The following is a 17,285-nucleotide window of genomic DNA, read 5'->3' as shown; positions in this document are numbered from 1 at the left end:
AGTAATACACTAAAAATACTGACGAATGATTGTTTCTGTTTAAAGCAAACAGGAGGACCATCTTCGACTACCCAACGAATGGTGTGGCAGGATTTCCAGACGGCCAAGCTATTGATGCGGATGGCAACCTGTGGATAGCCTCCTATGACGCCAATCTGGTAATGATTTCATGTCACACTATTCCAATAAAAAATACGCTTTCAAACATTTACTTCAGAAATGGAAAACCAATTGATTACCTCACTATTGATTGATACTTGGTGAAACATGATTACATGGAACACACATTTCTTGACCACTTGTTTCAATAACTGATTTTGCCGCCAAGGTTTAGGGTGCGGCTCATACTACATAGAAAAACTGATTGGAGAGAGTGTATTCGACATAATGATCACCAGAGAAGTTGAAAGGTGCAGGCAACAGACTCCACCTTTGCGCAGCATCTTCTGGATACCAGACGCAGTTATTTAGTAGATGCATAAACCCTACATTCTGGGCACAGTGGGCAGAAGCTGTCTATGATTGGAATTCTGGAGATGAAGAGGCACTACAAGAACTATCCTGAACAGATACTGAATTAACAGACCGACTTCGGTTACTCTCCACTTCTTAACACAGCCAAACCTGACTGAACGCCAAACCCAGTCTGATCAGTTATGCCCCACTTGCAGAATCCCCTCGCTGTACTAAACTGATATAAACGTTTTTCAATTTAGCCGTGATTCCGTAGAAAGTGGTATAGGTGACATATAGTATAAGTGGTAATGCTTTCCCACCTGAGACTGCGCTAGTTAAGCTAACCCTTACGTGGATTATTTCTGCAAATCTGTCGTAGATGTAGCCCCCCGAAGCAGTTCTTGTAATGCGCTGGATTCTTCAGAAGGTGCAAGAAGCCACCTGTGATAATAAGTGGATATTCAGAGTGCTAATTTACTTGAAAGGAGTCCAAGGATTCCATTACGACGCGTTTATTAGCAAACATCGCAAAACAGTAACAATTTAATACAGTGAAACGATCCTCTCAAAAAGAACAAGCTCCGAGTACATTCTACCGCCGACTGGCGAGATTGGGAAGCGGCCGAAATATCTTGCTTAGATTGTAAAACTTCGTCGCTCTTCGAAAATCTGCGGTAATTTAATAATACTCATTTTCTACTGAATTAACTGGTTTCCATCACATCGATACTATGGTACTGAAGTGCAAAGTGCACTGGAGGCTCCATAGATTACTTGCTCAAACGCCAGTGGACTGATTCTGTGGATGAGACATAGTCCACTGCCGCTAGATTCAATGGTAAAAACCAGTGGTCACCACGCGTTATTTTATGTTATCTTCAAACTGATATGGCTAATGCAGAGTAGTCTTAAATTTATAACGATTATTTTTATGAAACACGATAGTGATTTTACTGTTATCAGTCACATGCAAAACACTATTTTGTCACTTATTTAACTAATTATTTATTTTTTACTGCCTAGGTTTCTGTTTAGTAGCTCATTTTCTAGTGTAACCGACAAAGATGTTCATAATGATACAAATATAAACAACAGAGAAATTAATTTCTAATATTAGATGTACGAAATAAGCATTCACAGTTACACAACACTAAAATAAATAACTGGCAAATCGATTTGTGGTGCATGAGGTTTCACTTGTTTTGGAATTTATTTTATTTTCTGAAGTTCACGTTTACCAGAATTCTGCAGATAGCAGAATTAATTCGCTGCCTTGAGCAGTGCTGCAGAATACGATGGCAGCGAGTATCAAGTTGGTTCCCACGGAGGTACTGGGACGAGTGGACCCTATGGCGCAGTAGTGAATCGTGGGAATGGGGAGAAGTACGCAAGCCCTGAGATTCGTTCTGGCTTGGCGGTCAATACATAAGGGAACCACAAATGTTTAGAATGTCCTTTATTAAATATTAGTTACTACAGTCCACTTTCGACATGGCAGATACTAGGAGAAGCCTACGAGTCATCATATTGGCTGTGATCTTAAATATCCGAATGATCAGAATTTTTTGCACTGTGTTCAAAAGCATTTATCCAAAAAATGTATTTAACATGTGCAAAATGTAATGTTTCCCATCTAAAATATGTTAAAAGCTAACGTGCACTTATGCTATATGACTAATTCATTGCCGGCCGAAGTGGCCGTGCGGTTAAAGGCGCTGCAGTCTGGAACCGCAAGACCGCTACGGTCGCAGGTTCGAATCCTGCCTCGGGCATGGATGTTTGTGATGTCCTTAGGTTAGTTAGGTTTAACTAGTTCTAAGTTCTAGGGGACTAATGACCTTAGCAGTTGAGTCCCATAGTGCTCAGAGCCATTTTGAACTAATTCATTAGAAATGTGTAGTTGCTAAAGATGAGATTTACTTTAACTTCAACCCCACAAAACCTCAAAAAGCAAAACCAAACCATGTGCAGCTTTATGCTCCTGCTGCTTGCCATCATCAAACGGTGTCAGCTCGTTACATGTTCATAGTTTGATTATTCTACTACACTTGGTGTAAGACACAACAGATCCTCAAATTAATTATTTTCTACATTTAAACTTTTCTGTGATGCTTGCTTTTTTCAAACCAATAAATAAGTCACTAATAAAAAAAATGCAATATTGATGTCAAGGGTCAAAATCTCGTTTTTCAAACACACACACACACACACACACACACACACACACACATCAAATTAGTGTCTAAAACACGACTTTGAACTCTCAAATTAAGAGCCCAATACCATTTCCATGCCTCAATACCACCCTATGCTGGTAATTGTTATAAGACACAATGGACCATCAAACTAAATATTTCCACATCTGAATTGTTCTATGATGCTTTTGAAGTGTTGCGCTGGTATCTCGGTTGTTGGCACTCCAATCTGAGGATATGTTGTTGATAGTTCATAGCACCGTTTTTACAAGGTTTTCAGTAATGTTTCACCTCACCAAGAGACTTTTTCAGGGGGACGAAGGATCTATATCAGAAGAATATAATCTACGTCATTAACAGCCGAATACTGATTTTTATTTGCATTTGAATTAGACCTGATAGAAGTCATTTACCAACAGAACTCCGAGGAATGCTGCAATATTAACTGTCCAGAAAACAAATGCCAAGGCTCTCTAAAACGTTTACACATTGTATTTTCTATGACCAACTGCTAAATATCACCAAAATTTAATCAAAATACACGATGTAAAACCACACAAACAATTTAGCCAAAAGACAAATGAACTGGCCAAACGCTACTTTAGGAAGGGAGCAGTTATTCTGATGAGATTTTTATTGTGAATCAGCATTTAATCTGCGTATTCCCATAATGAACTAAATGACGCTTGGATAGTGTAATATAGAATACTGAACAGTGTATGGTGATTGCCATATCCTAATCATAATTGATACTATCATAGGGACAATGACGCTCAGTTTACACGGTGGGGGCAGTTATACACTCCTGGAAATTGAAATAAGAACACCGTGAATTCATTGTCCCAGGAAGGGGAAACTTTATTGACACATTCCTGGGGTCAGATACATCACATGATCACACTGACAGAACCACAGGCACATAGACACAGGCAACAGAGCATGCACAATGTCGGCACTAGTACAGTGTATATCCACCTTTCGCAGCAATGCAGGCTGCTATTCTCCCATGGAGACGATCGTAGAGATGCTGGATGTAGTCCTGTGGAACGGCTTGCCATGCCATTTCCACCTAGCGCCTCAGTTGGACCAGCGTTCGTGCTGGACGTGCAGACCGCGTGAGACGACGCTTCATCCAGTCCCAAACATGCTCAATGGGGGACAGATCCGGAGATTTTGCTGGCCAGGGTAGTTGACTTACACCTTCTAGAGCACGTTGGGTGGCACGGGATACATGCGGACGTGCATTGTCCTGTTGGAACAGCAAGTTCCCTTGCCGGTCTAGGAATGGTAGAACGATGGGTTCGATGACGGTTTGGATGTACCGTGCACTATTCAGTGTCCCCTCGACGATCACCAGTGGTGTACGGCCAGTGTAGGAGATCGCTCCCCACACCATGATGCCGGGTGTTGGCCCTGTGTGCCTCGGTGGTATGCAGTCCTGATTGTGGCGCTCACCTGCACGGCGCCAAACACGCATACGACCATCATTGGCACCAAGGCAGAAGCGACTCTCATCGCTGAAGACGACACGTCTCCATTCGTCCCTCCATTCACGCCTGTCGCGACACCACTGGAGGCGGGCTGCACGATGTTGGGGCGTGAGCGGAAGACGGCCTAACGGTGTGCGAGACCGTAGCCCAGCTTCATGGAGACGGTTGCGAATGGTCCTCGCCGATACCCCAGGAGCAACAGTGTCCCTAATTTGCTGGGAAGTGGCGGTGCGGTCCCCTACGGCACTGCGTAGGATCCTACGGTCTTGGCGTGCATCCGTGCGTCGCTGCGGTCCAGTCCCAGGTCGACGGTCACGTGCACCTTCCGCCGACCACTGGCGACAACATCGATGTACTGTGGAGACCTCACGCCCCACGTGTTGAGCAATTCGGCGGTACGTCCACCCGGCCTCCCGCATGCCCACTATACGCCCTCGCTCAAAGTCCGTCAACTGCACATACGGTTCACGTCCACGCTGTCGCGGCATGCTACCAGTGTTAAAGACTGCGATGGAGCTCCGTATGCCACGGCAAACTGGCTGACACTGACGGCAGCGGTGCACAAATGCTGCGCAGCTAGCGCCATTCGACGGCCAACACCGCGGTTCCTGGTGTGTCCGCTGTGCCGTGCGTGTGATCATTGCTTGTACAGCCCTCTCGCAGTGTCCGGAGCAAGTATGGTGGGTCTGACACACCGGTGTCAATGTGTTCTTTTTTCCATTTCCAGGAGTGTAGTTAGTTTACAGTATGACTACAATTACCCCAGATAAGTGTATCTACACATCTTAGTACAGCCTCCCATACGTCACTCAGCAAGATCCACATACTTCCAAATAGATTTAAGTAATTTGGAGTGTTTCTGACTAGTTCTGATAAAGTCACATTTTCAAGATACAGCAAAATTGTTGGTGACTGCCATTCCCCCAGAGACGGCAATTCACAATGCACTGTCTACCGTGGACCAACATGTAGCTTCTTCGCACCACTTAATAGTACTCGCTACTTAACAGGATCGCTTTCTTGCAACCCAGTTCATTGGACAAGCACGTCGAAATTCCTTTTTCTCAGCTACTCACTCTGTATAACACTCACTGTTCCCAAGAAAGTGAAACATCAAACATTAACATCGTATTCAAAATGTTCAAATGTGTGTGACATCTTATGGGACATAACTGCTAAGGTCATCAGTCCCTAAGCTTACACACTACTTAACCTAAATTATCCTAAGGACAAACACACACACCCATGCCCGAGGGAGGACTCGAACCTCAGCAGGGACCAGCCGCACAGTCCATGGCTGCAGCGTCCCAGACCGCTCGGCTAATCAAGCGCGGCGATGTTTTTGTTCATCAACGTGCAACACACTTCTCACTTCGGTTGTAAAGCTGTTGGAAACTGTCAGCAAATGCTTCTTGGGGAATAGCTTAAGGCACTTGCGAGCTTTCAAATAATAAATGAAATGAGGTGTTGTGGCCCTCAACTACGTACCCTCAGACTCAGAGTTGAAATACTAAAAGTTTTGGCTGGTTTCGTTGTCTAGGGGCTGGGATACCTCGTTGCCGCATTACAGGCCAAATACTACTGAGTCTACAGTATACAAGATGAATATACACATGAATCGAATGGTCTAAGGTTTCTGTCACTCGGCAATTGCGAATTTTGAATGAATAGACATTTATAAATGGAAGATTGCAGTTAAATAAATTCTGCAGGTACTATTTTAACGACTTTAAATGATGAGTACGATAGCAGAAGTACCTTTAAGAATGCCCTTTATTATTGTAAAACACTTATTGGTGTCGATGGTCCAGCAATTAAATAAAATATAAGTTGAATAACAGGGAAACAATAGATTCCTACTTCACGTAATTAGTTGTGAGCAACAACATAGATCGCTAGATATTCACTTCTAAACGCATCCTATGTCGTCACTACAGAAGTCAAGGAAATCTCACAAGTGCACAAGTCGGCACTACGAAATATTTCTAACTCTCGCGGTCATGCGCAAACTGAATAACACTCCAAGTCATTCCCGCCAATGTGCGTCCGTCGCGCCGTACTGTCCAGCACTCCCCGTGTCCTGTGCGACTGCCACTCATGCCGCGCTGTTCAGAACTGCCTCGTGTCCTCTCCGGAAACGATGCTCCCCCCCAACCTCCATACGACTCTCCACGTGTCATTTTTGGAACGTTTGCTGTGATTGGCTAGAGCGCTTCTGCCCTGTCTCCAAGCCAACACACACTCACAAACATAATGAAACACATTCGAAATACTGGATTTACATTTAAATGACTTCAAACTAAATAAATATTCGTACGGCTGGACCATAAACACGCTCTAACACACACTATTAAATACATAAACAAATTAAGTAAACATATATGAAAGGAATAGAACAGAAGTAAGCCAGTAGCCTAATGTCTCTGTGTTTTCTAAACACAGTAAATAATTGACCAGTTTCTTCATGAATGGTATATATCGGATATAAGCAAAGACATGGATGAATAGATATATTTATAAGCATGCTGCTACCGTTTTCTCGTGTCACTGTGGAGTACTTATGGCCTGACGCGATTAATAGTAATTGGCCACTTTGACCTCCAATAACTCATGTACTATTTAAGTTACATGCCTGTAATTTGTACCAATTTAGGTTTACACTAATAGCTTTCTAAAGACATGTCGATCGACAAAATCGGATGAACCGTTAGGATTTTGGAAATTCGTTGCTGGGTGTTACTTGTATAAATTATCATCAGATACTAAACTTTAGCGACTGCTACGGTCGCAGGTTCGAATCCTGCCTCGGGCATGGATGCATGTGATGTCCTTAGGTTAGTTAGGTTTAAGTAGTTCTAAGTTCTAGGGGACTGATGACCACAGATGTTAAGTCCCATAGTGCTCAGAGCCATTTGAACCATTTTGAACTAAACTTTAAACTAATATATATATTGAAAATCTGATTACACCATCAGAATCGTCCTGCAAATAATAGTAATGTACACTCTTTGACATAAAACTCGACCGGCGGCCGGCCGCTTCAGAGGCTAAGTCCGCGCCGATCGCGACATGGGACAATAAAACTGGCCAACTCGCTAATTCTCTAAGTCCGGTTATCTGCACAATCTGGCAACACTGCAGACTGCGGCACTTCCTGGAGGAAAACTTGTCCCATGATAGAGAAACACTAGGCTGATTACGCCTGTGGTCTAGCGGTAGCGTGCGTTGTTTCTGTTCGTAATGTCAGTTGATCGAGAGCAGCTGGCATAAAATATTTTTATAGCCTCTTCTGTCTGAATGGTGAAGACGTGAATGTAATGGTAGCGCAGATTCAATCTATTTCGCTTTCTGACACACCGATATCAAAATTTTATCCAGTAACGATTTTGCGGCAGATTTCCTGCAGACTGTCCTCCTCTGGACGCCGTATGCGGCAAAGCTCCGGGATCCATTTGCTGGCTACCGGCAGCGGCCGTGGCGACAGCAGCGGCGCTGCACTCCCCCGTTCTTTATCGAAAGCGCCTGCTCCCGCTCATCGCTTTTGATGATTTAAAACGCTTTATTATTAAATGTTGCTCCACAGAAAATTTCTACGATTTCCATTCACGCTCAAAAGCAACGGAGACAGACGCCCTGATTAGTAGGCGGGTATTATGGTTCAAATGGCTCTGAGCACTATGGGACTTAACATCGATGGTCATCAGTCCCCTAGAACTTAGAACTACTTAAACCTAACTAACCTAAGGACAGCACACAACACCCAGCCATCACGAGGCAGAGAAAATCCCTGACCCCGCCGCGAATTGAACCCGGGAACCCGGGCGTGGGAAGCGAGAACGCTACCGCACGACCACGAGATGCGGGCGCGGGTATTATATTACATTAATCGGCAAGAGCTGAGTATGGCCCGAAATTAATTTTATAGACTGGGACGAAATTAAACCACCTCGCTACATTCTTGGAGTCCAGAAATTAATTATGCTTTCTAAGTGTCTCATCTTACAGTGGATTCTATCGTACGAGTCTTCGATGTGGAAAACGAATGTCAAGTGAATTTAGCGAGGTAACGCCGGCCTACACCCGGAAGTAAATGCACTATCAGAGTGTTGACAAATACTTGCTACGACGCTGCCATTTCTCGGTTCTCTTACGAGGCAGCTCTTCAGCGAAATGCTTGCCGTGATTCTCCGATACGGTCCTTCAGAGTGGAGACGCGCGCGCACGTTTGGTTTTTATGCGGCGTTCTCCCCTGATGGTTTCTGACGTCGCCTTGTGGGCTATGTCTACATTTGAGACATTCAATTATCATTAATCCAGAATGATACAAGTTTCAGCTTCCGGCGTGGAAGAAGGCTGTTGACGCCGACATTATATCATTTCAACGTAGGGAAAGCAAAACGGGTCATTCAATGTTTCTCATTCAACATAAAGCATGTGAGATAATTTTCCGTAACGTTCATAATCATCTAAAAATACAAACGAAGTAAAAATACATCTGAAGCTCATTCGAATTGAATATAATGTAAGATACCAAATGCTTTGCACCTCGATGTCGAATTTGTCCACGTGCAATCTTTTTCAGCATACAAAAAGAATGTCATGATTACCACGAGAATGAAGAAATATGTTGGTACGGATGGAAGCAAGGAGAGACGCAGTCAACAAATATTCGATTCCTCATGGCATTCATTTCATTTAAGACGTAAGAAGAGTTAAAGCGGGATATTACTTTCGTTAACACGAAAGATATGCCGCACATATTGATAACGAGGAAGTCTGCGTCTTCATACGTTTCCTCCTTGAAATCTGTATGCTCTCTTATATACTAAGTGTGGTGTCACCGCCGGACACCACACTTGCTAGGTGGTAGCTTTAAATCGGCCGCGGTCCATTAGTACATGTCGGACCCGCGTGTCGCCACTGTGTGATCGCAGACCGAGCGCCACCACAAGGCAGGTCTCGAGATACGGGATAGCACTCGCCCCAGTTGTACGGACGACTTTGCTAGCGACTACACGGACGAAGCCTCGCTCATTTGCAGAGCAGATAGTTAGAATAGCCTTCAGCTAAGTCAATGGCTACGACCTAGCAAGGCGCCATTAATAACATTGCATGTATCTATGGAGTCTCACTTATATCGTCAATAGCGATGTACCAAGGATGGATTAAAGTTAAGTATTCCAGAAGCTACGTACTTTTCTTTATAGCATTCATTACATATCCTGTTTCAGACCTCACGCCCATCTGCTAGCTTAGCGCGTGCCTTTCGGCTTCCTCTCATTGTGTCTTGGCTGTCTTGTCTAGACACAACATTTTTGGCGACGAGTCAACGGAAAGGGTCTTGTTTTTTCTAATTGCTTACATTTACTTGTGTCATGGCTTCGCCAGATGTACTGTCCGAATTTTATCGCTTGCAGAATCAGCAGACGCAGGCGTTATTGGATGCCCTTGGACAGCTCTTCCAGGGTCAACGTGCACTGCAAAACGATGCGGCAGCCGCCGCTACACCGCTACCGCAGCCACAATATGCAGTTGCACCACCATTCCGTAATTTTCAAGCAGACGAGGAAACATGGACGGAGTGGTCACGCCAGTTTGGATTTCATCTCGCCGCCTACAGAATTCAAGGTAACGAGCGGCAGCCTCATTTATTGGCGTGTGTAGCGGTGCAAACGTACCGTGTGATAGTGAAATTGTTTCCCCGACGCGACGTAACAACTCTGTCCTACGAAGAAATTTTGTCGGCATTGGATGCCTATTTCAAGGAAACAGTTAATGTAGTTGCAAAAAGGTATACTTTCTTTCGTACAAAACGTACGGCCGGTCAAACTAATAGGGAGTGGGTTGCAACATTGCAATGCCTTACAAGGGATTGTGCTTTTGAGTGTGAATGTGGACTCCCTTATTCAGATACTATGGTACGTGATGTTAGTATACGGGAACAGATTTTGAAACTAGTTAATCCCTCCCTTCAACAAGTGATACACATATTGGATAGACAAGACACACTTGACTTTGCTCAGGAATCATTTGCAACTTCGCCAGCCGTGTGTACCATTAACCGGCCCGCCGGGCGCGCTGCACGGACCGGTCAACTGCCCTCGTGCACGTCCGCGCAGCTGTCGCCACGCTCTAAACCAGGTGTGCCGCGCCAGCATACAAATGCAGTGAAATCATGCCCGCGGTGTGCTACTAGACATTCGCGTGAAAATTGCCCGTCACGCCAAGCTATTTGCTTTTTCTGTAATAAAAAAGGACATGTTCAAAGTGTTTGCCAGAAAAAGCTCGGATCAGACAATCACAACCATTCCAGGCCCTTTGCTTCGCGCCGGAATCGAACCAAGAATACTCAGGCTCGTGAACCTTCGCCCATGGACATTCATGTAGTTAATTCCACTTCGTCCAGTGCCACTGTCTCTAACAGTGACTGTGTTCGTCCCACACAAAGTGTGCGTCGACATCGCCGGAAATCACGTCAATTAGCAAGTGATGCTGTACCTGTATCAGTTCAAATTGCACGAGACCGTTGCTCTTGTCGTCAGCAGGACAATAAACTTTTTGTAGATTTGGACTTTAATGGCAAGGTCATACCATTCCAGCTCGATACCGGAGCTGCAGTTTCATTGATCAATCACGACACGTACAAACAACTGGGCAAACCTCCGTTGCGTGCCGTGAATGTTAAGTTACATAGTTATTCCGGACAGCATATCCCTGTGTTAGGACAGTGCACTCTTCTTGCAACATACAAGGGACAAACAAAACTTGTGTCATTTTACGTTCTTCATTCTTCTACTGCAGTGAACTTGTTTGGTTTAGATATATTTCAGTTGTTTAACATGTCTATAGTAAATCAGGTCCTATCATGAACCAGACTGTGCCTTCAGAAAGTGTTTCTCGTCTGTGTGAAGAATTTGCCGACATTTTTGCACCGGGCTTAGGTTGCGCTCAGAACTATGAAGCACATTTGGAACTGAAAGTAAACGTGCAACCGAAATTTTTCAGAGCGCGCAATGTTCCTCACGCATTGCGTGATGAGGTCGCAAGAACATTACACGATTTAGAATCACAAGGTGTAATTGAACGTGTGCAGGCTTCTCTCTGGGCCTCACCCTTAGTAATTTTGCCGAAACCTTCCGCAAAATTGAGACTTTGCGTGGACTTCAAGGCCACAGTGAATCCACAACTAGTGATTGCAACTTTTCCCTTACCCCGCCCGGAAGATCTTTTTGCTAAACTGTGCCCGGGTAAATATTTTTCGAAGTTGGACCTAGCGGATGCGTACTTGCAACTCCCAGTGGACGCCGAATCCCAGCGCGTCTTGGTGGTTAACACGCATCTTGGTTTGTACCGATTCAAAAGACTGCCATTCGGATGTGCATTCGCCCCTGCATTGTTTCAGCAATATTTACAAACTGTTTGTGCGTCGGTCCCTACTGCAGCGAACTATCTGGACGATATTGTGATCTCCGGAAAGACAGCAGATGAGCATTTAGCACACCTACGAACATTATTTCACGTGTTGCGACAAAATGGTCTTCACTTGCGGAAGGACAAATGTGTGTTTTTTGCTCGTGAATTACCATACCAGGGACATGTCATCAATGCCCAAGCCATACATCCGAGTCCAGAGCACCTCCGTGCCATACAAGACTTGCCTTCCCCGCAGAATTTGAAGCAGCTACAGAGTGTGATGGGTAAAATTAACTATTATCATCGCTTTCTGCGCAATGCCTCTTCCATTTCAGCTCCGCTTCATCGCTTAAGCCGTAAAGGTGTTCCGTTCGTCTGGACGACGGAATGCGAACGCGCTTTTCGCCAGTTGAAATCGGCGTTGCTTTCAAATACTTGCCTTACGCCATTCCATCCCCAGAAACCCCTTTTGTTGATGGTAGATGCATCGGATTTCGGGATCGGTGCTGTGCTTGCGCACAAAGATGGGTCGCATGATCGACCTATTGCCTTTGCGTCCAAATTGCTCTCATCTGCGCAAAGAAATTATTCCCAGATAGAGAAAGAAGCTTTGGCTCTCATATTTGGTGTTAATAAGTTTCATGATTTCTTGTATGGTCGTCACTTTACCATCATCACAGACCACAAACCTTTGACATCGCTTTTTCATCCGAACAAGCCTGTACCTCCACGTACAGCGCAGAAATTCATTCGCTGGTCTATTTTCCTCTCACAGTACCGCTACGATATCTTGTATCGGTCCACTGCTAAGCACGGAAACGCCGATGCGTTGTCCCGTTTGCCTGTTGCTGAGGATAGAGCATTCGATTCTTCCAAACTTGCTTGCATGTTCATTGATTCGGAAACCGATGAAGTGGTCGAATCGTTTCCGATTGATTTTCGTCGTGTAGCTACAGCCACAGCTGCTGACCCTGTCCTGGCTACCGTTTTGCGTTTTGTTGCTACTCAATGGCCCTTGTCAAAGTCGCGGATCGAGGATCCGCTGGTTCGCCGATTTTTTGCTCACAAGGAGAGACTTTTTGTACGACGTGGTGTTTTGTTGTTGCATTCTGATAATGATCAGTCCAGAGTCGTGGTCCCTCGTTCGTTACAGTCCTCTGTCTTAAAGCTTCTTCACCAAGGCCATTGGGGTATAGTGCGAACGAAACAACTTGCTCGTCAGCACTGTACTTGGTTCGGAATCGATGCTGCGATTACGAATATGTGTTCTTCTTGCATGGCGTATGCCGAACACCAATCCGCACCGCCGCGGAAAGTCTTTGCATGGCCACAAGCCACTTCCCCTTGGCAACGCTTGCACATCGATTTTGCTGGTCCATTCTGGAATGCTCGATGGTTGGTTGTGGTAGATGCCTTCAGTAATTTTCCTTTTGTTGTCCGGATGTCTTCCACGACGTCATCTGCCACCATCCAAGCGTTGTCTGCTGTCTTTTGCATTGAAGGTCTTCCGCAGACTATTGTTTCCGACAATGGCCCACAATTCTTGTCCGCAGAATTTCAGTCATTCTGCCGGGCCAATGGTATTCAACATCTGACATCTGCGCCGTTTTCGCCTCAGTCAAACGGTGCCGCTGAACGATTGGTCCGGACTTTCAAGTCACAGATGTTGAAGTTAAAAGAGTCGAATTCTCGGGAGGACGCATTGTAGCTCTTTTTGTCTTCGTATCGCTCTCAGCCCCGAGATGGTCGCTCGCCGGCTGAGTTGCTCCACGGTCGCCCTCATCGAACCTTGATGTCTTTGCTGCATCCACCGCATCAGGTTTCTGTGCAGCGGCAGACTTCCGCTTTTGCTCCAGGCAACGTTGTATTCTATCGCAACTATCGAGGTTCACGGCGTTGGCTCGCAGGGCGCATTCTTCGCTGCCTCGGCCGCGCGATGTATTTGGTTTTGGGGGCCTCTGGTGAGGTGCGTCGGCATCTCAATCAGCTGCGCCTCTGTCGTCGCACGGGTTCTGCCGCTCCCCGTCTGCTTTCAGCGACGGTGCCGTCCGGTCAGCGCCCTGGGGACCCATCTACTGGCTCGCCTCATCCCCAGGTGTTACCGACGATGCCTTCCATTTTGCCCCATGGCGACGCGCCGCCGCAGCAGCCGCCGCCGCCGCTGCCTGTTCTCCCGCCGGCGCCGCCCGCAGTGGACGCTTCGCTGCGGCCGCCACGCGCCTCCCTGGGTCACGCGCCGCCGACCGCTTCCCGTGACCAGCTGTCCTCAGCCATGGAACTCTTGCCCGCTCCGGACCACATGACGTCATCGCGCGTCGGATACCCCGACGCAATGGAGGTCGACCCTTCGGCCCCTCCTGTCTCTTTACGGGCGCATACACCGCATGTTGACGTGCACCCTGGACTAGGTTTTCAGGCGTTTCCTAGATCCCCTCGGACCGAATGGCCGGGTGCGGGTGGCACAGCCTCGCCTGTTGTTAGGCTCCCCACCTCATCGCATACGTCAACATGGGGTCCTCCCCACGGCGGGCGGAAGCCTTATAACACGACCGTTCGCCGATTTGCGGGGGAGGAATGTGGTGTCACCGCCGGACACCACACTTGCTAGGTGGTAGCTTTAAATCGGCCGCGGTCCATTAGTACATGTCGGACCCGCGTGTCGCCACTGTGTGATCGCAGACCGAGCGCCACCACAAGGCAGGTCTCGAGATACGGGATAGCACTCGCTCCAGTTGTACGGACGACTTTGCTAGCGACTACACGGACGAAGCCTCGCTCATTTGCAGAGCAGATAGTTAGAATAGCCTTCAGCTAAGTCAATGGCTACGACCTAGCAAGGCGCCATTAGTAACATTGCATGTATCTATGGAGTCTCACTTATATCGTCAATAGCGATGTACCAAGGATGGATTAAAGTTAAGTATTCCAGAAGCTACGTACTTTTCTTTATAGCATTCATTACGTATCCTGTTTCAAACCTCACGCCCATCTGCTAGCTTAGCGCGTGCCTTTCGGCTTCCTCTCATTGTGTCTAGGCGGTCTTGTCTAGACACAACACTAAGTAGCCTGATCATTGTTTCAGTAATGTTACCCTCTTGTTTGACCCCGTAACGATGAACAGATTACAAATGCATGTCTCTGCATGAAAGTAGCTGTTCGAACCCTTCCTGGGTTGCTTTTTGTGTTTTATTGCTTGGAATTCCTGAAGCAGACCACTGTGCCTTCTCCCCTTGTGGGTTAGGTCTCAAAACTAAACCGCTTTTTATCCAATAGCATAATTTATTCAGACAGCATCAGCACAAGACTGTCAAACAAAGCCTTCCATTTACAGTTGCAACACTCTAACCAGCACTGACCGAAGTGTAATCCACGGTCATGGTCCGAAATTAGCAGCTGTCTGCTACTGTGGCAAAGTCCGTACTACACTTTCGATTCCGCAGCACCATTTTATCTGGTAACACCGTGTAGTTGCAGAGTTGTGCCAGCATGTCTGTCCTCACACTGTCAACTTTATGTATCTCACTTCTCCTGCAGCGTTGATCACGAGGAGCAGAAGTAAATGAGTGTATTCTGCATGAGGTAACATTCAGTATTCCCTTCTTTCATAGCCACTCTTCATGTGCATCGATACCAAATAGGAATGTGAAAACTCTTGCGAATGAGAGAATGACAATAACAATCGTAACAAAAAAATCAAATAATGAACGATGTTTATTCCAACGCAGAACGAGAATGGCTTTAAATATAAAAATCTATATCTATATCCATATCTATTGATCTTTGAGTTGGCACAATGCAAATATATTCTTAGCATTTAGTTACTGAATTTAATTCGGGATGTTTGCAGAGAAAAGGAAAAGTCGGTACTTCTCGCTAGTGTAATATAATGTGAACCAGCAACTACCCTTTCCTTAGAACACGACTCAAGCAGGTCCCCAAGTAGGTGCCAAGGCACTGCTGCATTCTGTTCCCTGACATTGCTCTGATGACGGATAATGCAGATAGTTCCGATTATGAAATACAAAACGTATTGCAGGTTAGTTCCTAGGATAGTAACATTAAATTTGCGTTGTAGACGGCACATGAACGTGACGACTATCCATATTACTCATCAATATAAAAAGACAATATTATGGGAATTTAGCAGGATTACTCAACATGAATTCTGAAATTGGTTGACTGACCGCACAGGTGCTAAACGTCGTCAAGAGTATACGGTGTCCTAATCGCATTAGGAATATGAAGATCGTCTTCGACAGCTCGCAACTTTCACATTGCTATCTCCACCCTACTCCAGACAGCCCTCGGTGGAGTTGCACTAAGTTGCCGATGCAATGTAAGGCCTTCAAACCGACAACAGACCACATATTAAAAAATACAAGCGAGTTCTCTTGCAGCGTAAGCTTATTGTAACTAATCTAAAAATTATTGGACAGGAACACTGTCCTATTCAAAAAAAAGCTGTCCAGCAGGTCCTCTAATCGCTCCCTGGTACAGTCGTTTGACTATTGAAAATGGTTACAACAAGTCACCACTAGAAAACACTGCTCTGTACCGCAATAACTCAAGATGTAAAGTAATACTACGATACTACAAATATCAGGGAACACCTTATCACAGATAAGACTGTCCTTAAGGCTTGTAAGCTCACATTTATTACAATAAATGACATACCTGAAATGTTACCACTCTCATTATTACGTCAGATTGGTAATGCACGTAGTAAGTTCGTCGTATTCATGATTTCCTCTTCAGAGTAACATACCGTACTTATTATTTAACACAAAATGACATTAAAAATTTGAGTTATTCACGAGCAGCTAGTTGAGAATATGTATGAACTTCAAATGACACGACGAACCGTCTTGTTCCGCATGTGGATTCAAACCCAGCTCATGCAGACTAAGCAAAGATTTCGTTACTGACGGAAACTAACAGTCATTCCTGATTAAGCATACAGAGAGTGATATACCTCGATTTTAGACAGTATCAGTTAGCAAATATCAACTTTAAATTGCATAACGCAAACATGTTTAACAGACGCGAATTCCTACCCATCATCTATTGTCCCTGTTAACGAACTACGAGAGATGTTAAATATTGCTTCTTCACAAGTAACTTACTTGAAATGCCGTGAGGTAAAGCTTTGTGTTGGACACGGATTCCAACCCAGAACCTAATCGGATTGCTATCGAAGCACAGTCAAATGTGACATATCGGATTTTCGCGGCAGTAGCTAGATGTTTTAACTGATATGACGAGACGAAACATCAATTTTTTCCTTCCCAGGACTCCTACCCGGCACCTATCGCTGTTATATTCTAGAGAAAACGAACGTTAAATATGGGTTTGTTGCGCCAGCAGTGATATGTGAGCATGTTTGAACTAGAAATAATATGACGAAGAGTTCAGCGCTCACTGGGAATAGAGCCCCACATATATCGTTGTTGACTACACACAAAGAGACGTCAGCTACCGAATTTTTCTCCACCAGCTGCTCAGAGTAACATCTTGAACTTACAGTCATCTCGCAAATAGTTCTGTGTCTCACTGGGAGTTAAAAACGTCAGATATCGTTAGTGTTGACAACGAATGAAAATACATTAAAAATCAAAATTCTTATCCACCAGCAGATAGGTGTTCTCATGCTAGAGCTTGATAATACATAATTAAATCTTTAGTGCCGGGCCAGGATTCGATCCCATTCACGCGTAATATGTGGAGATGTTGA

At 45.2% G+C, this 17,285-nt stretch overlaps 1 protein-coding gene across 1 annotated transcript in view; it reads left to right on the top strand.

The window, feature by feature from the left end:
- The window catches only part of LOC124555741 (regucalcin-like), an 86,644-nt gene that overhangs the window by 47,510 nt on the left and 21,849 nt on the right, over nucleotides 1-17,285 (top strand). Inside the window, exon 5 of the mRNA XM_047129765.1 lies at nucleotides 46-158. Within this exon, the coding sequence (XP_046985721.1) occupies nucleotides 46-158 (113 nt within the window). The remainder of the gene's footprint in view (nucleotides 1-45; nucleotides 159-17,285) is intronic.

This window comes from Schistocerca americana, chromosome X (assembly GCF_021461395.2).
Source record: "Schistocerca americana isolate TAMUIC-IGC-003095 chromosome X, iqSchAmer2.1, whole genome shotgun sequence".
Lineage (NCBI taxonomy): Eukaryota > Metazoa > Arthropoda > Insecta > Orthoptera > Acrididae > Schistocerca > Schistocerca americana.
This window is presented reverse-complemented; position numbering and strand designations above follow the sequence as displayed.